Source organism: Sinocyclocheilus anshuiensis, unplaced genomic scaffold (assembly GCF_001515605.1).
Source record: "Sinocyclocheilus anshuiensis isolate Anshui unplaced genomic scaffold, SAMN03320099.WGS_v1.1 scaffold1160, whole genome shotgun sequence".
In the NCBI taxonomy this organism is placed as follows: domain Eukaryota; kingdom Metazoa; phylum Chordata; class Actinopteri; order Cypriniformes; family Cyprinidae; genus Sinocyclocheilus; species Sinocyclocheilus anshuiensis.
Genome location: NW_015552641.1, coordinates 246,923 through 269,052, shown reverse-complemented (window position 1 = coordinate 269,052; position 22,130 = coordinate 246,923). Strand labels below are relative to the sequence as shown.

At 37.8% G+C, this 22,130-nt stretch overlaps 1 protein-coding gene across 6 annotated transcripts in view; it reads left to right on the top strand.

Moving 5' to 3' along the window:
• Nucleotides 1-22,130, top strand: part of skap1 (src kinase associated phosphoprotein 1) — a 32,006-nt gene that overhangs the window by 101 nt on the left and 9,775 nt on the right. Inside the window, exons 1-12 of one of the 6 annotated variants that reach the window (XM_016458443.1) lie at nucleotides 81-136; nucleotides 1,054-1,131; nucleotides 1,901-2,006; nucleotides 2,695-2,720; nucleotides 2,949-3,065; nucleotides 17,763-17,843; nucleotides 17,917-18,000; nucleotides 18,091-18,215; nucleotides 18,338-18,401; nucleotides 19,880-20,125; nucleotides 21,866-21,910; nucleotides 21,998-22,104. In XM_016458443.1, coding sequence (XP_016313929.1) covers nucleotides 1,092-1,131; nucleotides 1,901-2,006; nucleotides 2,695-2,720; nucleotides 2,949-3,065; nucleotides 17,763-17,843; nucleotides 17,917-18,000; nucleotides 18,091-18,215; nucleotides 18,338-18,401; nucleotides 19,880-20,125; nucleotides 21,866-21,910; nucleotides 21,998-22,104 — 1,041 coding nt within the window. In that variant the 5' untranslated portion in view covers nucleotides 81-136; nucleotides 1,054-1,091. Of the gene's footprint in view, nucleotides 1-80; nucleotides 137-210; nucleotides 223-254; nucleotides 274-833; nucleotides 1,132-1,900; nucleotides 2,007-2,694; nucleotides 2,721-2,948; nucleotides 3,066-17,762; nucleotides 17,844-17,916; nucleotides 18,001-18,090; nucleotides 18,216-18,337; nucleotides 18,402-19,879; nucleotides 20,126-21,865; nucleotides 21,911-21,997; nucleotides 22,105-22,130 lie in introns of those variants that run through there. The other 5 variants (XM_016458444.1, XM_016458445.1, XM_016458442.1 and 2 more) reach the window with 5 other exon arrangements.

The window sequence follows — 22,130 nt, the reverse complement described above, 5'->3', positions numbered from 1 at the left end:
GATGCAAATGAATCAGAGAGACTGCACGGCATGAACAAGAGTCATTCGACTGAGGAAGTGTAGGGCAGACCGGGGTGTTATACAAGACAAAACAGTTTACAATCAACAATTTAACCAACAAAAATGAGCTGCAGGGGTAAATCTCATTACAATAAAAATATTAATTAATATTAAATAAATATAAATGTTTTTCTCAGTGTCAGGGTGCAGCCCGGTAGCGAGGTAGATTATATTGACAACAGCACTCTTTAATACTAATTCATACAGTTCAGGGTGAGTAGTAGATTTATAAAGTACTTTAATATGTTGCTCACAAATATCAACGTTACCGGTCGCCATGGGGCAGATGTGTTACGATGGGCTTGTCCCATTTGAAAAACAGTGAAGTCGTAAACATTAGCATAAAACGCTAATATTTCAGTAGACGCACGTGACCCGAGCAACACAACGATCATTTAAACAAACTAGCATCCGTAGGCCTATACCTTCTATAAACATTTTGAGTCTTTCAACGTGGAGATATCATGGCCACTACTTGCACATCAGACCGCTGATGGTGAAGTCATGATCGATGGTCATGATAAGAGAAGTGGTTAGGGCAAACAATATGATTTAAAAAAAAGTGCAGCGTTTTGATCTCGGCCGTTGCTGTCAAATCGTTACAAACGACAACACTTAAAGCGATGATAGCAAATTGAAAACGGTGTACTCAATTGTATTTTAAATGGGTGGATGGTGAAAAAAATAAAATATGGTGGCAAAGGCACATTCAGTAGTAATATTTTTTAAATTAAGTTGACATTAATTTAAGCCTCATGTCATTGTGTCACAAAGTAGTTCGCCTACATCTCTTTAGGCTCGCTTCATTTTCAGAGCAATGTGCTTTGCACTTCCTCTTCTTCTCCCCTCCGCGAACCATGTGTGTGTGTGGATATCTCTTTCGATTCCTTTTTATTTTACACTTTTAATTCATGCTGTGGGGTAACAAGTGACCAACAAGTTCATTCAGAATTTCTTTGACCTTTAATCGTTGACATCAGCATATTTTATTAGGCTTTATTTCTGTTGGAGTCTTACTCAGAGAGTAAGAGATGGGGACGGTCGTTGATGACATCAGACAGCTATTAAAAGGTATTCTCCATTGCTTCATTATTGATTGATTTTTGTGCTCTTTCAATATGCATAAACTATATATGTATGGCCTACCTATTTTTGTATGATTGTAGTTGGTCATTTTGTTTTTATTCAGGTAACTTTTGACATTTGAAAAATGTGTCAACTTGACTTGAAAGATTGCTTGTGATTCAATTACATGCTAAATTACTTTTAATGAGAATTAAAAAAACTTTTCTTTTTTTTCCCGGAAGAATTGGGAGTGTCTGCAATTGATGTGCTTTCACAAGCTAGAGTTAGTTTTCTAATTCATTGTAAACATACTGTGGTTTAAGCTCTTTAACCTTGACTACAGACTATTTTATGATTTAATTCGTTTTATTTTCTCTTTTAATTATTCTGCTTTGCTGTGTTTACCCTATACAAAATGGCACTTCACGAATGATGCCATCGTGAGATGTTATCTCTGTTCTGACACACAGACATAATGACTATTGTCATTTGCACATTCTGGCTTCTATGGAACTTGCATGAATAGAACAATCCTTTGCATATTTCAAAACATGTATGCTCTATTGAGTAGCAATTCCACATGAGTTAACCATCAGACTTTTCTCTTTCCACATGTTAAAATACAACATAAAAGTTTTTACATGTTTACTATGTTAGTTCTGGAGCAAAAACAGTTTACAATGGCATTTTTTCATTATTGTTTGCTCATGTTTGTATCTTAAAAAGCAGACTAATGTAACTTTTTTATTATTTTTTTAATTTGTAATTTTTTCAGACTGTGAGCTATTTGTTTTTGAGATACTCCAGGATGAGAATCTCAGTGATCCTACTCAAGAGGCCAGGGAAATTCTCCTACGAAATTTTCATATCATCCAAAAGAGGTGAGGGATGTCACAGTATGATTTATTCATGTGCGACTATTAGAGCTGACACATACTTGTTCCTCCTTGTTTGTACTGCACATTGAATACCATAAAAAGTAAATTTATAGGAGCAAATTATTTGCAGCTTCAGAATCTGTGCTCCCAGTTGAGCTACAAATGAAACACAACAGTTAAACAGACAGGAAGCAACTTGCACAGTTCTTCTATTGTTGTCTTTTTAGAAGCAAGGAGTACAATTACAGCGCTTGCCGGCTGGAGTGGTTTTTGTGGTTTGCTGTGCTGAAACAAGGTGTTTGCAAAGAGAAAAGCATACTTTTTTCAGCACTGGGTTACATGAATACTTAGCTGTCATTGCAACATTTGCAAACGCTGCAGTGCACTGCTTCACAGATGCATGTTTACAGATACTCAAGCTGCTATCAATTTATCGCCTCTTTGATTCTTTTAGAATTTGTAGTACCGCTTTCATTGCAGATCAGAAATGTTTATCTACTGTGACTAAGAAAGACAGTGGAACAATACAAACTATTTTTATGAACCTCAGTTATATCTGATTATAAGCATTATACAGTAATCCTTTTTTTTTTTTTTTGAACATTGCAAAGTCCATTTGGTTAGAAGGTTATTTTATCCATTACAAAATGTTCTTCTCTAAAAGCATTTTTTTTTTTTTTTTTTTTTGCAGATACCCACAAGAATTCCCCCACAGATGTAAGTGAACAGCTGTTTCATGATTCTGATTAACTGCCCACAGAGATTTCCGTTCCGATTCTGTCTTTCCCGGAACAATGGTTCTTTAGAAAAAAAAAGTCGGTTTTACAAAAATGATTCGATTTTCCTCCCACAGCATTTTCATTTTATGTATGTCTGTCGAATTAACTCAACAAAGTTTCTACTTTTATAAAGTTCTTGCTTTTTTGTTTTTATTTTTTATCCTAGTTGAATCCAATCTTGAGGATAGTTCAGATGACAACCGCAGCTCCAGTCTGGGACGCTCTGCCCCCTCAGATGATATGTCAGTGGCCTCTGACTACCAGGAGGAAGGTGCTTCTGAACGTGAGTTCAAGCCACTCTTTGTGCAGATGAGTGTGTTTACTCATATGTCTAATGCATGTAAGCTGTGATAGGTAGAGACAGGAAACTTGTCTAAAGCATCTTTAGCACATTTCTTGTTGTGGGGGTTTCACTGGTAGTGATGAAATACCCCAGTGGAGGTGTTTGGTAAGGATCACCCTCTAGTGGATTCCCACAACTCTGCTGCTGGCATTGAGGAGTGTGTAGAGGGGGAATGGGAGGGTGGCCTTTACCCTTCATACAAGAGATGAAGCACTCCCTCTAGTGGCAGGCGAGCGGGATGTTTGAGCAATGTGTGCTGCTGAGGTTCTTGGGGTTAAGCCGTGGCATGTTTGCCTGTGTTTAACAATGGTGTGGAAATGTTAGCTTTCTTGTCCTTCTGACAGCAAGTATATTTACACTTGTATAGCCTACTACAATTTGAAAAATGCAAACTGGAACAAAATTCAAAGTTTAAAGAGAGAGAAAAACAGTATGTACTGCAGATTGAAAATGGCTCGTCAAAATCTGTATTTTGTCTTTGTTGATTATTTTTTTTACTAATGTGAGCAGTTTGCTGTTGCTTCGGGCAAGATCTGTGACTGATCATCCCCGGCTCCTCTGTAACCAGCTGGTCTTGAAATTCAACCCTGTACCTGAGGGGCGTTTTATCCATTTTCTCTAATTTATCACTCACCATACAACTGACAATTTTCTCAGAGGGATCAAAAGCCTGCAGCTTTGCAGAAAAGAGCTAAAAGAAAAGAATTAAGGAATATTCAAGTCAATAGCGTTGATCTGTAGTGACCAGCTCAGAGATGATATTGTAATCCAATAAAGAGATGATACTGTAATCCTCTCTCTTTTTTTGCTAGATTTTTACTTCATAGAACAATTTTCTTCTTTTAACAGTTTTCCAGATTGAACAGAAAAAAAATGTCAGGCTACACAATTGCCATTTGTGAAAACCATAAATTATTGTTTTTATCTTGAATACGCCTTCTTGTTCACTGACACGAAACTTCTCACCACTCTGGTAAAAATGAAAACCCCATCGTTCCATTTATTTTATATGTTGTTTGTAATTTAGCAACAAAAGGGGTCAAACCTGGATGTGCTCCTTTGATTTGCTTCTTTGCTGGAAAAGGCATATAAGTCAAAGAGGAGTAACTCGAAGAAGATTTGCATCATGTCGCTCTTTCAATAAAGATAATGACCAGCAAGGGCAAGTGCAGTTCATGGTTCATGTTTAGTTCACCAGTTGGGAATCTCACATCAAACCCTATGAGAGGGCATTTGGAATTTGAGCGGGAGAGCATTTCGGAGCATATGAAATTAGAGAGAGGAATATAATCATGAAGATTAAGATTCAAATGTGCACCTTTTTCAGCAATTCAGATTTAGTTTGTTTTCTCATTTGCTTTTTATTCAATAAGGATGCTCCATGCTGAGCCCTTTTTTTGCTTAGCTCGAGTGAATGAAAACAAAATGCATATGTAATGTGAATGAGCTGGTGCCCTTGCATGTGTAACCCCTCTCTCCCGAGTCCTCACCGCCACACCTCTTTCTTGTTCCAAGTGGGTCTCGAATCCGGGTCTCCGGCATGGGAGGCGGACGCACTAACAAGGAGGCGAAAGACTGCAGCCTCTAGTGTGAGGTTTACCTGCACAGCACCTACTCGCTGACCTCCGTTACACATGCTGATATTTTCAAATTTACCCTATTGTAGCGGAGGGTAAATATAGTTCAGGCATTCAATGCTTGCACCGTTACTCGCTCCGTGATGTCACATGCTCGCCTGTGTGAGGAAGGGAAATTGACTGTGTCTGCTTGTGCTCTAACCTGACTGGAGGATGAGGCAGCCGTTGACTCGTCGATGGGAGGAGTCAGTGTTATTTCATTTAGCCAGCGCTGCTTCCCTGTCTCCAGAGGGAGGTTTGACACTAGATTTGTTATAGTTGACAGGAACAGATGGGTGCTCTATTGTCAGGGCCCCTGTCTGTATGGTAATGTGAACTGAGTTTCACCCGCAGACCGCACGGTTGACCCCACCGTGCCTGCAGCCTCCTCTGGATGACAGCAGCCCTGCAGCTGAGGATGGGAAGCCCAGGGCACAGGGAGCCTCACAGTGGGGTGGATATTTTGCCAGGTCAAGTTTAGGAAATGCAAAAGTTGTAAAAAAAACAAAACAACAACAAAAACATTCTTATTGCTTTGAATGGGCTGAGTAGATATTTGCTTGGGTTGATTGCTAAAATGATAAAAAATATTGCACACAAGACAACACACCAATCATTTGATTTCAGTAATTACAAATAGAGCAGAAAAGGTGCATGTTTTTTTCATTCTGACAGGAGTTTGTGTTTTTAAGAGGCTAATATCAATGCATGTCCTATCAAAGGCTGCACATGCTCTGGGCTCTTTGTGTGCACTGATTTGATTTATGTTCAGAAACAAAAGCCCCTCTTGTTCCTGTTATCTTACCCCGCCACAGCTCTACAGGCAAATCTGGAGAAGCCACTCAGAAAGGCCAAGGATTCAGAGTTAAGTTGTTTCTTTATCGCAAATTAGATCATCAAGATGTAAATTTGATTTTTTTTTCTTAAGATCTTAGAGCCTCTAAATTAATGGTTGTGTTGGTTAGGAAATTGATTGTTGTAATGAATCTCTGGAGAGTCCAAAAAGAGCTTGCATCAATGAAAAATGCATTTTAGCTTGGCAATTAAGCAACCCTTTAGTTTAGCAACCTAAAGTGACCAGCCTAACATGCAAATCTCATTTTCGTCACCATCACGGTTACTGTCGAGGATTTCAGCAGAGCTCTGTCCTGCAGCCTCATCTTGTCATATTTATCCTAATGCAGTGGCATGTGGCCACACCGAGGTCGAGGTGAAGTCATGTGATCATCAACAGTCGTCGTCAGCTGGTACTCATCCACGTAGCCTCTTAACTTCATACGTTTACTGTGAGTGCTTCTTCCTCCCTACAGTAAACTTTTGACCCCTGGGTCTAATTCTGGTCATTTCGTGACCTGTCTGAACTCTGTCTAGGGCAACTGAGTCTACATTATTGACCTCAGCTGCCATAGCAACAGCACAGTTCAAATAAAGTTTCACTGGCTCGGACAGGATTTGGATCCCATTTTTCAAAACCATTTTTCCCCCCCAAAAGCTTCCATCCATTCTAGTAATCGTCCATTAATTTCCTCCAATCGCGATTAATATTCCGATGCGGTTTTGTGCAGTTAGAAAGAGTAAAGTATACGGCATTGGCAGGCTTCATAGGGCACGTTAAATGACTTTGGCAAAGATGACACCATCTTTCCTATGCGCTGTCGTTTTCCCACCCTCTGTTTCCCTTCGCATTAATTAATTGAAATTGACACATATTAGACCAGAGCATACTCAGTGCATCGCTGCTGCTGCCATACAGGGTTCAAAAGTTCACTTCACTCTCAGAAGGCTACGATGCTGCAGAAATTGCTGATATTTGCTCTCGCTCCATCTCTCGCTCATTTGTAATTTCACTGTTTCACCCAAACACGCTCTCACTTTGCCTCCTGCCCAGTATACTGATCATTCGGAAGAGATTTTCAACTGTTCATGTCATATCATTGTCAGTCTATTCATTGTGCAATGATGAGTCAACAGAGCGTACATCACTATATTCATCATGCATTTTCTTTCATTGGTTAGGAAAATATTGCTTCTGTGTTCAATATAATAAGTCTCGGTCTAGTAAAAGTTAGCGTGGGTGAGGAGAGGAAGTTTTTCATGATTTGCAAGGGATGAAATAAGCAGAATAGGAAGTCACAACCTTGAGTGTCTAATCTTCTTTGCAGCCTGTCAGTATTGCAGACAAATGGCAAAACGATTCAATGCTGTGGGTTCAGCTAGAGGTTAGCCTTCCCAGGTACCTCCAGCTCTCTCTCTTTCTCTCTCTCCTCTCTCCCTTACCCATCTTGCAAATGAGAATTAGATTTTTCTCTCCACTGGATTCCATTTCTGGAGATTGATGAAGTTTCGATGCAAGGCCCAGGTGGCCTGATGCTTTCATTGGGAAACAAATGAAAGCGTGTGTAGGTGTGTTCGCCTGTACACCCACAGGGAAGGAGTGCTGTTCAGATGTCTTCTATGACTTTTTTAGGTTTAGCTAAATGTGTAGATTTGCTCTTGGCAACTGGTCGTTTGCATTCTTAATATTTACTAATGCTTGTGTTTTACAAGGGTATTTGTGGAGTGTTTTTATGCTAGAAATGAACATTAGCTGGTCAAGAACTTTTTTTGTCTTTATATTTACTGACATAATCCATTTGATGTTTCTGACTCTTTGAGGCCTGTTCTACAGCAGCATTTGGAATGTTTTCACATCTTTAAACTGACCAGACGAACTTTCCCACCCTCTGTTTCCCTTCGCATTAATTAATTGAAATTGACACATATTAGACCAGAGCATACTCAGTGCATCGCTGCTGCTGCCATACAGGGTTCAAAAGTTCACTTCACTCTCAGAAGGCTACGATGCTGCAGAAAATGCTGATATTTGCTCTCGCTCCGTCTCTCGCTCATTTGTAATTTCACTGTTTCACCCAAACACGCTCTCACTTTGCCTCCTGCCCAGTATACTGATCATTCGGAAGAGATTTTCAACTGTTCATGTCATATCATTGTCAGTCTATTCATTGTGCAATGATGAGTCAACAGAGCGTACATCACTATATTCATCATGCATTTTCTTTCATTGGTTAGGAAAATATTGCTTCTGTGTTCAATATAATAAGTCTCGGTCTAGTAAAAGTTAGCGTGGGTGAGGAGAGGAAGTTTTTCATGATTTGCAAGGGATGAAATAAGCAGAATAGGAAGTCACAACCTTGAGTGTCTAATCTTCTTTGCAGCCTGTCAGTATTGCAGACAAATGGCAAAACGATTCAATGCTGTGGGTTCAGCTAGAGGTTAGCCTTCCCAGGTACCTCCAGCTCTCTCTCTTTCTCTCTCTCCTCTCTCCCTTACCCATCTTGCAAATGAGAATTAGATTTTTCTCTCCACTGGATTCCATTTCTGGAGATTGATGAAGTTTCGATGCAAGGCCCAGGTGGCCTGATGCTTTCATTGGGAAACAAATGAAAGCGTGTGTAGGTGTGTTCGCCTGTACACCCACAGGGAAGGAGTGCTGTTCAGATGTCTTCTATGACTTTTTTAGGTTTAGCTAAATGTGTAGATTTGCTCTTGGCAACTGGTCGTTTGCATTCTTAATATTTACTAATGCTTGTGTTTTACAAGGGTATTTGTGGAGTGTTTTTATGCTAGAAATGAACATTAGCTGGTCAAGAACTTTTTTTGTCTTTATATTTACTGACATAATCCATTTGATGTTTCTGACTCTTTGAGGCCTGTTCTACAGCAGCATTTGGAATGTTTTCACATCTTTAAACTGACCAGACGAACTGTTTTTCCATGAAATGTCTTTCTACCCTATGATTTGTCAGCCTGTGTAGGTATCATTTATCTGTCCAAAATGGAAAATATTATGCTAATTGCCTAATTTACCATATGTTTTAAATTGAGTGTTGAAACATGTAATAATCATAAAAGCGTTTTTCCCCCACATGGTTCTGAATTTGAGTAAGGAGCTTCACAAGTGAGAGGCTATATTTAAGTTTGGGAGATTTCTGGCCTGGTAATGCACATTACTGCAGTGTGTGTGATAAAACACAACCATCGGTAACCACTGAACCAAATAATTTTCATGATGACCGGCAGGGCCATGATATGACAGATTCCAATGTACAACAGAAAAAAATCCTCTTGATGTTATCACAAGATGAGGATTTTTCCATGATTTTTGTTACAACAATGCCTGGCTGCAGTCCATACACATCTTGAGCCAATAAAAACACTTCAAGTTAACTTATCCTATTCTCCTAAATTTTATAGAGTAGCATAAGATGGAAAATTGTCTCCAGATTTGTGTTGTGTATATAATATTTTTTTAAATATAAGTTTTATTTTTATAAAGAGGACATTGCTCATATATGGCTGGATTAAGATTACAGATGTGTAATTTTTGGCTTTTGTAGGTCTACCATTTAACAGTTGAAGCCTTTGAACTTTCTATTTATTTACTTAAGGACATGCACGTGCAGGTCTTCACGTGCTGCACCTATAGGCAATACTGTGCGTGCTGCTCCACAAAGACAACATTTATAGGCAAATTACTATAAAGGTATTTAGAAAGTATTTCGAATGTGAATTGTTAGTTTTTGGTTATTGAATATTATTCTGATATGTATACGGGCCTATACCCAATGAAACAGCTTATTTAACTCTAAACGAATTTCTCAAAAATATGAGAATCCGAAAATCATGTAGGCCTAAAAATATAACATTTGGAAAAGGTAGGCTATAGTAAATGTAGGCTATTTTTTTTTTAATTAGCCTATTATTTGAAAACGAAAGTTGTTTAACAGAACAATAGTTAGGTTATAAGGAATGCAGTAAATAACGCCACTGATGGATTTTTTCTAGCATTAAATTAATTATTTGGAAGACCTAAATTCTCATTTTATGTGTAATAATATATAGCCTTTAATTTAGCCCAATATGGGCCTATAGGCTATATGTATTTATAAATGTATTAGCCTATTTAATTCGATTTACATATAGCCTACTGAAATAAAATAATAGGCTATTTTGTGATGTCTTATTTTTGCACAGGTCGAAACATTCCCGGTGATAAGTACAATTAGAATTGAATCTTGAGTAAAAAAGTTTATTGATTGTTTATGGTAGAATGAATTAATAAATTAAAACTCGTTTTTAATGTGAACGTGTCTACAATAGTTATAGACCTACCAGAAATCAATACAACTAGGGATTTGTTAAAACCTGAAAAAAATCGAGACATATCCTATACAAGCCTAAACACACTAAATATACACATTTGTGAGAAACAGAGACAAATGTTATACCTACTGTTATTTTTACTAGGATGTCGTTTAATTACTATTATTTTTTTATTTGTTGTCATCTTCTGTTAGATTCTCTTTTAACGTTTGCTACCCTTATTATAGACTGAATTATTTTAGAACAGTCGAAGTGTTGTCGAAGTTGTTTTCTTCAGAGAACAACATTCACTTTCACTTAACACGCGCCACCTGGTGGACTTTTTATCTTTTGCCATTTTCCTAAAACTAAAGCAATTCTGCTGATATTTTACACGTTTTATAAATAGGTAGCCTACTAAACGGCACTTTTAGGCTACCGCTTAGTAGGCTACTATCGAATGTTTTTCTGAAAAGCGAAATCTGATGATTTTCAGTCACTCATTCTCAGTTAAATACACCAGACCCACAATAGCAGTTTTCTGGAGTTTATCAGACGGTCATAAATACCTGTGTGGCACACATGAATGTGAGCGTTAACAAACACGTCAAACTTTACGACCGTACTGCATTCCTCATGTGATCGATGCTCGATATCATACATCTTGATTTGCAGTCCACAGACAGTCGACACGTGTCCGCTGGCATATTTAATCGTTCTTGAATCAAAACTGTTCAAAGAAAACCTAACGAACAAGCAGATAAGAGTCGTAAAACTGCGGAATTGTCCAATAGTATTCCTTTACAGACTTTTATGATGTTCTTTTGTTTTGTTTTGTTTTTTTTTTGTTACCGTCGAAATTATCATGCGCTCATATAATTCAAATGCATTAAATCGATAGCTGCAATTGGGAGACCAGGAAGTATTATAATATAGGCTATTTTGTTTCAACATTAATGTCAAGTACAAGAAAACATGGATTATTTTGTATTTTATTTTATTATTGTTATGCTACACAAATAATATTTCAATTTGATTTAGCATATAAAATTGGAAACGAATAGAGAAGAAATGCATGTAGAATGTAGAAATGCAAAAAAACAGGTGAGCAATTCTAACAAAACAGACAGTATAGGGTGTGTTAGTTGTGATAAATGAAGCCTGTTTTCCCATTCTGTGCAGTCCAGTTGGAATAGACTAAACTACAAACCCGTCTGGTTAGCCATATTTATATATTTTTATATAGGCCTATTTTTTAAACATGTAGACAATAATAAAAAAAATTAACCGCTGATTTTAAGATACCAGTTCTGTTATTTAGCATCAATTAACCATTGGAGTTATAAGACAGAAGAAATTATACTTCCTTACCTCTTTTTTTTTGTCCTGTAAATCCCTTATATTTGTACAGACTTACATCTTAACTGTCACCTCAAGAGGGTGGTGGGCATATAATTTAGCACTGAAGTTACTTTCTAATTGGTTAAACTGATGTTTTTTTTACAATTCATTCCGAAATACAACACTCCCCGTCTCAACCCTTTTTCTTCTCTTATAGGAATGTCTCAGTTCCTCCCCACATTCAAAACATTCGCTTGTGACAGAGTGTCTTGTAAATGGATCCAAAATGATATTGAACGGCTAAAACTGCAGCAGCAATGCAATGCTAGGCTTATATTTAAAAATAATTAAATAAATAACAATTGCTTGCCTGAATTATACACTTCAAAACATTTAATGCCACATTGTTGTCTAATGCAAGTAGTTTATTTAAAACATTTAATATGTGTTTTTAGCTTAATTTTGTTAAATACAAAGATATTAGATAAAAATCTGTATATCCAGTCATTTTTAGTTAAATAAAAAAAACATCCTTTTATATTTTTTCCTTTTTTGTAACATTTATTTAAAAAAAATAGGAACCTGCTTATAGTTCTTGTTGAAATGAACACACACTACTTTTTATTGTATATTCATGTCTAGTTAATTTTTCTTTGTGAATTGGCTATAACCGACAGCACCGAATTCCAAGCCTTTTCATGCCTCAGCTCCACTATTTTAAGTATATTTCCATATCTCGCCAAACTCATTTTTCTTTGCAGCCGTGTGTGATGATTACACTGCTTGCGAGTCATATCTCCTCTGGCTGTCACACCCCAGTCCACCTCTCTGCCATCTCAGGATTATAGTATTTGCAGTTAAACTTTTGAATGGATGTCATAATATATGGCTGTAAAATTTATAGAGCTCTGGTCTCTCAACGGAGGACCCCCTTTGCTTTCCCTGCTCATTGCCAGACTATAAATTTCCCTCTTGTACGGTGCAGCTCGTCAGTAAAGGAACAATGTTGTGGCACTAAAGCATGCTAAATGGTTTCCCACATCATGTGTGAAGCCCACAATTGCACCTTTAAACAGAGGCTGGCTAAAGGTCCATCCTGGAATCTTGTAAATAATAAGTAATACTGCAAAACTGTTCAGTGGCTGCATGATTTCAGGTCTCATGTTGTGAATAACAGATCATTTTCATTCAAATCGAATCAGATCTTGTTAAGGACAATTTAGAGAGGTGATGTTCAATTGAGCCATTCACCTAGGGATCTCTCTCTCTCAGTCTTTCGCTCCCTCTCCCTAATGCTTTTCCTTCTTTTTTTCTCACCCTCCTAATGTTTGCTATGCGCAGGCATCACACAGAAGCCACTGCCTTTGCTTTTAATGAGGAAAAATGTGTCAATTCGTTGTTCTATGTGTGCAGTTTGTGTATGGGTGTGTGGTACAGAAGGGTTAAGGATGCTCGGAGTGCTCCTTTTTTCTAATCAAGTGCTGTACAGGAGAGCGCAGTAATTCCGGTCTCTCCATCTCTCCCTGATCAGCATTCCTCCCCTGCCTCTCCCCTCAGCCCCCCTGGGACCCTCGTGCCTTCTGTTTCACCTCATCTCTGAGGTTCATGCCGAGGTCAGCCGCAGGCCCGTGCATCCCGTGCACACGGCGCGTAACTGGAAGACATGGATAGGGCATCGATCTGATGCAGATTTCTTGCACTGTTTATATACTGTATATGCAGGCATCTTCATGTTTGTTTGGCTTATTGCTTAATATTGAATTTTTAAAAATTGATCAATATTGTGTGTGTATGCTAATATAACATATAACATGCTAATAACTTAACTCTTAAATACTGTCAAAATTAATATCCATTTTCATACTGTACATTGTTTTAATGACAAAATTCAGTTGAAGCATTAAAAATGATTAAACATTTTTAGTGTGTTTAAAATTTATTTAGACAAATTAGTATACAATTTTAAAATCAGCCAGTTGACGGATATCAGCCATAACGTGAAAATAATTATAAGCTTATCTGTATTGAGAATTCAGTTTATCCCTATTTGTAAAATGTAAAATTATAACAGAATGCTTCAGTATACAAATGTGATCACATGATCGGTTAGTAATTTTTCATGGACTCATTTAGCCAATAGTGTAAATATGTTAGTGGTCTTGACTTTTGTGAATCTACAGTAAATCATTGCATTGCATTGCATTGCATCCTCATCCTCATCCTCTTAAACAGATATACAGAGAAGAGAGAGACTTGCAAAATAACTTGCAAAAACACTATATTTAATGGAACCTTTTTGGTTATCTGACATTTGTCATTTAAAAAAATTAAAGAAAACAAACTTAAATGTATAAAAAAAATACGTTTTGCCTCATTTATGTCATTGATGGGCCTTTGCATCTGTCACTGCTGACTGTTCCCTGTCACTGACTCATAGCCACTCAACTGTGATGCTATTTAATGGTGTTTTACATTAACTTCCCCGGATCATTACAGCATCAATCCGATTTTTATAGCTGGATCAACTGCTGTGCTCATAACATCACCTATGAGCGCAGTATTATGCATGTTGGTGAGGATATTAAATGCGCACAGAGCCCAGCTTTATTATCCGATATGAATACCTGATATGAGCTTATGATGAACAGTAATTAATTAAATAGTATATGAGGTTGTTTGTTCTCCACTCATTTGAGACTTGCAGCTCTCGGTGTCAAATTTTTCGATGTCATTGTTACAAAAGGGTTCTCTGCAGAACGAGTCCGGAGGAGTAAACGCAGCAGCCCATTGGTGGTGGCAGGCAGTGTGCTGCAGAGTGATAGGAGTAGTGTGACCTGGAGCTGTGCCTACCTCCATGTTGCAGAAGGAGGGGGAGGGAGGCTGGGCCCGCCATGTCTTGGTTCTCCTGTATCCCGCCAAGCTCCACTCGTGGCATCAGTCCCCGCTTTCCTGCTGCTGTGGCACTGATGAACGTCACTCTGCATGGCACGCTCAATGCCTCACTCCACCAATCTCGTCCTGCCACATCGCAGAGGCCGTGCCATGCATCACCACAAAGCATCTAGCAGCCGCGGAGAGCGCCTGGAGGAAAGTCATTAGCCTTGTGTCGCTCCCTTTCTCCTCTCCCCACATCTCCTCGTTTTTGTGTGCCTCTTGTCATGAGTTACTGACAAAATCAAGCTTGGAATTGGATGTCTGCTTAGCGAAAACTAAATATATAAGTACTCTGATGTATGCTTTTCTTTTTGATACATTTTGATGCTCCATTTTTTTTCCTTTGAATACTTCATAATAATTGATGTCGGTAACGAACAACATGAGAAAACAAAATAAATGAAATTGGAAAAGGCCTAACAGCACAAAGCCTCTGAGAATGATGGTGATGTAACACTCTGAAATATTCATAAACATCCGCAGCACGTTTAAAAGGAAATGATTGGCTTTATGCTAATTAAGGAGGGAGAATGCAAGGAGTGAGAATTAAGAAACCTCACTGCTCTGAATAATTAAAAATGCAATTTATAGGCGAAATGAAAATTCTCAAGACCGGTGCTATACATGCATTTTTTATGTCACTTTAATAATTATCAGAGGTAAATGATTTTGTTTATGATGGTTTCAAATGTGCATATTTTTAAAAACATGTAGAATCTACACTGCAAAAAAAAAATCTGTGACATTTACGGTAAAATACCGGCAGCTGTGTTTGCCAGAACTTCACCGTAAAAAATATGGTAGCAACATTTTAGGTTTTACAGACTTAACTTAAATTCACAATAAAATACCGTATTTAATTAACTGATGTAATGTTAATAAACTAATATCGGTTTTGAACCATTGTAATGCACTAATAACCACCAAAAACTGGTGGTGATGAGAAAGTCACATGATGAACCAAAGCTCATCACAAACAGCTTTTCTACGAGCTGAGGAAAATACTTATATATAGAAGGTGCACAGTGTCATTCACACAAACACTAAACCCCATCGGGTGACACACATGATACTGAAATAATGCAATAAACATTAATTTAACAACATTAAGATTAAACCCTAATGTACACAACTGATAAGAAAAAAACTAACAAGAAACATGTTATTTCAACAAAAAAAAACTTCAAAAATGAAGTGTCATGCAGGGAATTCTGGGAGTGTCAATTTACGGTTTGTCACTGTAAATTATACAATGACTTTTTCACTTCCAAAAACTGTATTTTTAAACAGTATTTTACTGTAAAATTGCATTAAATGTAATTACATTTATTCACCAAATATAGTATGGAAACTTACTGTTAATCAGTTAACAGGTTTTTACTGTAGCATTTTTACAGTCTTTTACTGTTAAAATCACAATAATTTTTTACAGTGTAAGAGAACTGACAATGTAAGAAACAGGCAGAAATATAATATAATTCGGGCTCTTTTTTGGCAGCTTTTTGTCCTCTGTGGCTTTAAATATATCAAGCTCTGATTGGTTTCAAGGAAATGGCTGAAGTTAAATGTTGCGTCTGTTCGGCCAATCAGAATCTTGGGTTTCCTTGGAGACAGTTCAGAATAGAAAAACATGCCATTTTTTCTGTAGGTGAAATGTTTGGTTACACTGCTACCCTGTGGAAGAATCACGAATATAGTGACTGGCCAGAAACGCCCACTGTTTGGTTTCCTCAGAAAGGCAGGTCGTAGGTTGTGAAGAATGACTGAACACAAATTCACCATTCATTTTGCCATTGCTTAAGTCTCTGACCGCACCATGGGGTCAGACAGCAAGGCCTGAGGAAGAAGGCTGTCAGTAGGTGTGTGAAGATTAGAGAGACGGTTAATTGTACGCCATTCTCACATTTCTTCTGTTTATTCTGTTTCTTCTGAACTATTACTGGGGCTTGACCTTTTAGATAAATGAACAGAGGGGGATGTGGATGGATGAGGGGAGTAAAAGGTGTCGGGATGAAAGCGCACAAAGAGAAAAATGAACAGAGAAGTGACTGGACCGAGGCCTCCGTTTTTTTCGATGATACATCAACTTACCCTTGACAAACAGTGTGTAGTTCAGTTGTATTTATGACGACGTAGATGTGACCGTGGGTACGGAAAAGGCTCATGTGTGTTCGTGAATGTAAGTGAGGGTCAAAGGGCTCCTCTGCGAGATGGTCATCTGTCTGATAAACTAGACGCATAACATGGCAGGCTACAGAGCTTGTTGGTGATGTCACGCAGACTGGGTATGTTTGATGAGCTGAGTCTTATTTATAGAGGTATTAGACTCTCCAAGCTGTTATATCCACCGCTCACATCACAGTTGCATTTATCGTTGTTCTTTTGACATTTTTTTCCAATGACAAGTTCAAGACAGCCCTCTTAAGACGACTGCACAGTTGACTGCATAACACTGTCTGTTTTATGCATCGAATTGCAGCCTTAGCTCAAAGAGAAGAGATACCACAGAGATCAACATCAGCGTGCAGGGAAGGAAGCATCTGCTCGTGTCTAAATGAGTTTTAAATAAGTCTGGTAGCGTGCCCAGAGGCCCACCTGTCGCCTACGCTCTCTTTTAGCTCTTGAGGTTTGAAGTTGATGAAAGCTGGAACGCGAGGGTGAGGATTTGTGTCTCGCTTCCCTGTTTGCAGCAAATTGTTCGCCTGCGCTGCCACTCTCATATGCCCTAGAAAACATGCTAAAAATAGGCGCGTGGGTGCAGATTAAAATGCAGCAAGCCCTGCACCATATTTTGATATATTCTTATTACAGTTGTCATCATATTAGCAGTGCCATCAGGGGCCTGGGACAATTTTTTATGGGTGGGCCCCCTCTTCCCTAAACCTAGAGGTTATACCACCTTACATTGACAGGTAAAAATGGTAATTTTAGGGGTGCAAAAGCTCAAGGGTACATTTTTGTACATAATCTACACCTAAATAAATATATAAATATCTCTGTGTGTGTGTGTGACTGCCATTCAAAATTTTGGGGTCAGTCAGATTTTATTTTTAAAGAAATTAATTCTCTAATTCAGCAAGGATACATTAAATTCACCAGACGTGACAGTAAATACTTAAATTGTTTAAAAAAATCTATTTCTAATAAATGCAGTTCTTTTAAACTTTCTAAAGCACCAAATCTGCATATTAGAATTATTTCTGAAGGATCATGTGACTGAAGACTGCAGTAACGGCCACTGAAAATTCAGCTTTACCATCACAGGAATAAATTACATTCTCAAATATATTAAAATAGAAAACAGTTATTTATAACTGTAACAATATTTCACAAAAGTACTGTTTGTACTATATTTTTCAAATAAATTCAGCCTTGGTGAGCATAAGTCCAAATAAGTCTGTCGAAAGTAGAAACACTCTTACTGAACACAAAATTTTGAACGGTAGTGTGTTTTTATTTATAAATTATTATTTTAATTGTATAAACAATAAGCATAAGTGTTCTATTCCATGTTAGAGTAAATGTGTTACTCATTTTATATTTATTATGTGTCACATTACCACATTATTTCACAACATTATTTCCCTTGATTTCTGATTAACAGTTTTTGAAGAGATCCCTCTGGTGGCTGCACAGGACCTGAGTAACATTCTAAAGCAAGGCTACCTGGAGAAGAAAAGACGTGGTAGGAATCTTTGAAATCAGCATCAAAAGCCACATAAAATCCACAAGCATTTCTAATCTTTTTCTTTTTTCAGATCACAGTTTCTTCAGCATGGAATGGCAAAAGCGATGGTGTGTTCTGAACAACACCATATTTTATTACTTCGGGAGTGAGAAAGGTGTGTCATGCCCCATTTAAGGAGGTATACAAGTCTTTTCATGAATTTCAAAGACAGAGATATTGAGAAACTTGGATTTTGTCTTTTTAGACAAGCAGCAGAAGGGCTCATTTTATATCAATGGCTACAGTGCAGAGCTGGTGCCCAGCTTACGCAAGGACTCCAAGAAGAATTCATGCTTTGAGATGAGTGCTCCTGGAAGACGTTCTTACCAGGTTCAACACACACAAACACATTCACATTGCTCATTCCTGTAGCTGTGTTCAGTCATCTTGCTGTCATTACAATGAAGAATGAGAATAGCCTCCAAATCAACGATGATAGTTTCTCTTTGCAGTTCACTGCCAGCAGTCCCCGTGAGGCCAGGGAATGGGTGGACCAGATCAATTTTGTTCTGAAGGGTATGTGAGATATGAAATACATTTTTATTAGAATACATAACATATATTATGCTGAATGCATCTGACTTGATCCAAGCCCCATGGTGATCATCTTGAGGTGAAAAGGGCAGTTTTATAAAAAAACTAAACAAAGGCATACCAATAACTTTCTTTCTGGCTCAGCCAATAAGATAGGCTCTAGACCTCCTCATGGAGCACGTCACTGAGCTTCTGAGTCCAACGTGCTTCAGGCTGCCTCCTCTTCCCCGTAGCATAGCGCTCTTTACAGGAAATTGATTGGGATTTGCCCGGTCATCCTTTAGGGGCATCGATCTGGTCCTGCTTGGCATTGAGGCAGTGAGGATACGATAGCCTGTGTTACAGAGCTCAGTCACCTGCAATCAGGCCCTCACTTCATCTGAGACAGATCTGAGGCACCCTCGCCACTCTAAAATGGGCTCAATGCGGCCCTCTGATTTGCGGGAAGTAATGGACACTCCTGAGATAGTTTTCTCCCTCCCCACCCCCCTTCGCACATGTACATACAGCCAAATGGCACAAGCGTCATTTAGTATTAGCGCTGTAATAAATGTCAAATTTAACACTTTTTTTTTTTTTCTCCAGATTTCTGCACAGTTACATTTCTGATATTATTATTATTTTTTTTAATATAAATTCTTCAAAGCTACACTGAGGACCCAAAATGTTGGAACACACTGAAACAAACAATATTTTAATGATTTGGGATTTAAAAAAATGTTTAATTATTTAAATATTTGATTTTCTTAACTCTTTATGTACCACTTATTGACAAAGCAAATTTGTGACATTGAGTATTCTCAAATCGTGCTGGATCACATGCTCATCAGTGCAAATGTGTAGAGTTAATGCAGCTGGATTCTTGCTGTCATTAAAGCAAAATTGTGACAAACCAGGAAGAAAAGGCTATGAAAATCATGTTATTAATTCAGCTTTTCACTCAAATTATATTATGCTGGTAATGTCATTTGTAATAAAGAGCATTAAATTAGAAAATTGCAAAAAGTCACTAGTGGTCTCAGACTTTTGGGAACCCACCAAGTGTAGATCGGTTATTTGTCTGCTGTCGTTTTTATTATTTAGGTGTTAATGTTTGCTTTTATGGCTTCTCTCCAATATCTGGAGAGTGACATGTGACACTAGAGGAAAATTCAGCTTTGCCATCATAGGAATAAATTACATTTAAAAATATATTAAATTGAAAACAGTTATTTTAACTTGTAATACTATTTCACAAAATTACTGTTTTTACTGAATTTTTGATTACAATAGAAGTAATACAATAGAATTTTCACTAGTGGTCTCAGACTTTTGGGACATCACAACATGTAGATTGGTTAACATAATCAGATTGAGATTTACTGCCAAGTATGTTTGCATGCACAAGGAATGTATATAATTTGTGTGCTGTCATTTTCTTTATTTAGTTGTTAATGTTTGTTTTATGGCTTCTCTCCAAGATCTGAGCTCTAACTTCATCCCCTATGACGATGATGAAGAGGAGGTGGAAGAAGAGGAAGAGACATATGATGACATTGAACGAGCTACCACACCACCACCACCACGTCCTGGGCCAGCATCTGCTCCAGTTACAACCCCGAGTCTGGGACAAACCCCCCAAAGCAGCCGCAAGGAATGGAAGGACCAAGCAGAGACTCAGGAAGATGAAGAAGAGGATGAAGAGGACATTTATGAAGTGCTTCCAGGTACAGAAAAAAAGCAATGTATCTCATTCTATGGCCCTTTTAACAAAACAGAGTTAAATATTGGATTATCCTGATAGCTAAACTTACATAACTGTGAATTTGTTTACCCTGATCACTATCTTAAAACACTGACATCAGTTTTTGATGGGATTTTGGAGCAAAGTAACTGAGGCTGTAGCCATCAACTCTACAGTGTTGAACACCATCAATAAGAGCAAATATATCAAGCTCTGGTCACCCAAAGTGATAGCAAGACCCTTGGAGGACCTAATGAGATCTCTGAGGAGAAATACATCACTCTGGAGTGCTGTCATTTTCACCTTACTTTGCCATGTGTGCTGGGCAGCTGAGCTGGCCACATATGGCGGATCGAGTGACCACCTCTCTCACTTTTCCGCCCTTCATTCATCTCTCTCTCATTTTCTTATGCCTCTCAGATTTTCAGTTTGGAAAAGTGCTGAGCAGGTCTTTTATGACATTGTCTAAAAAGTGCTGAATGTGGTGTGCTCATATATTAACTAATCTATTAAAAAAATAATGTATATGTAATTGTGTATGCAACCGTTCATACGTTTGTGGTCAGTAAGATTAACAGAAAAATATTAATACTTGTATTCACCAAGGATGCATTAAAATATTTGAAAATGACTGTAAAGACATTTATATGGTCATAAAAAAAATTCCATTTTAAATAAATGCTGTGCTTTTAAACTTTATTTTCTTTAAAGAATCCTGAAAAAATATATCATGGTTTCCACAAAAATATTAACGTTAATAATAATAAGAAATATTTCCTGACCATCAAATCAGCATATTAGAATGATTTCTGAAGGATCATGTGACACTAAAGACTAAAGTAATGGCTGCTGAAAATTTAGCTTTGCCATCACAGGAATGAATTATATTTTATAATATTTAAAAAAAGAAAACAGTTATTATAAATTGTAATAATATTTCACAATACTACAGTTTTACTGTATTTTTGATCAAATGAATGCAGCCTTGGTGAGCATAAGAGACTTCCTTCAAAAACATTTTGACCACAAACTTTTGAATGGTAGTGTATATATCTGTATTCCTCATTAATGCTTCAGAACTATCCCGGAAATTAATCTGACAATTTGATTTTAACTGGAAAATGTTTGAGATTCAGAATGCGCATATCAGTTTACACTTTGAAATTGCTCATTTTGACCTCTCATTTTTTTTTCATTCACGTTTTAGATGTATATTTTGCACTTGCACATATGGTAAAAGGCTACTTTAGCTTTACAGGTTTTTTTCCTCATGCTGTTCCTGGAAGCTCAGGGCAAGCTTGTGCTGTGGGAAGTATAGGGTTGCTGGACGGTGGTTTTATCGGCAGGCTGACAGCGTGAGGATGGATGTGGGAGACGGAAAGCTGGGCTATCACTGTCACTTCATAGACCTAGAGGTGCCACGCCCAGAATCAATGCCTGTCTGCCTGAAACACACTAGCCATCTAACCCGGCCTGGCACCTCCCCTATAAATCAAACAGGAGCTGGCTGTTCTGCCAGCACCACAGATATTGTTTAATATACTTATGAAAGAGTTCAGAGGTACACAAAGTTGATCCAGAAGTTGAATTTGCAAGGAAGATGTAGCATTATTAGCTGCAGTAGACTGGTGCCAAAAGATGAATGTATATTTAAAGCTTAGCAGTAGTACTTGTTCTGTAAGTAGTACTTGTTCTGTAACCTTTGACCCTCTGTATTTTTCAGATGATGAAAATACTGACAACGCTGAAGAGTGGAGTGAAAAGCCTGGTAAGTAGATTGTGTGCATGGATAGAGAAATTCTATAAATTGACTAAAAAATCTAAATATTTTTTTATCTCTGTGTTTGAAATAAAGGGTCTTCAGATTATGCAAATTATTACCAAGGCTTGTGGGACTGTGAAGCTGATAGACCCGATGAGCTGGCCTTCCAGAGAGGAGATGTCATCCACATCCTCAGCAAGGTCTGTGTTTGTTCCCTCAATCTCTC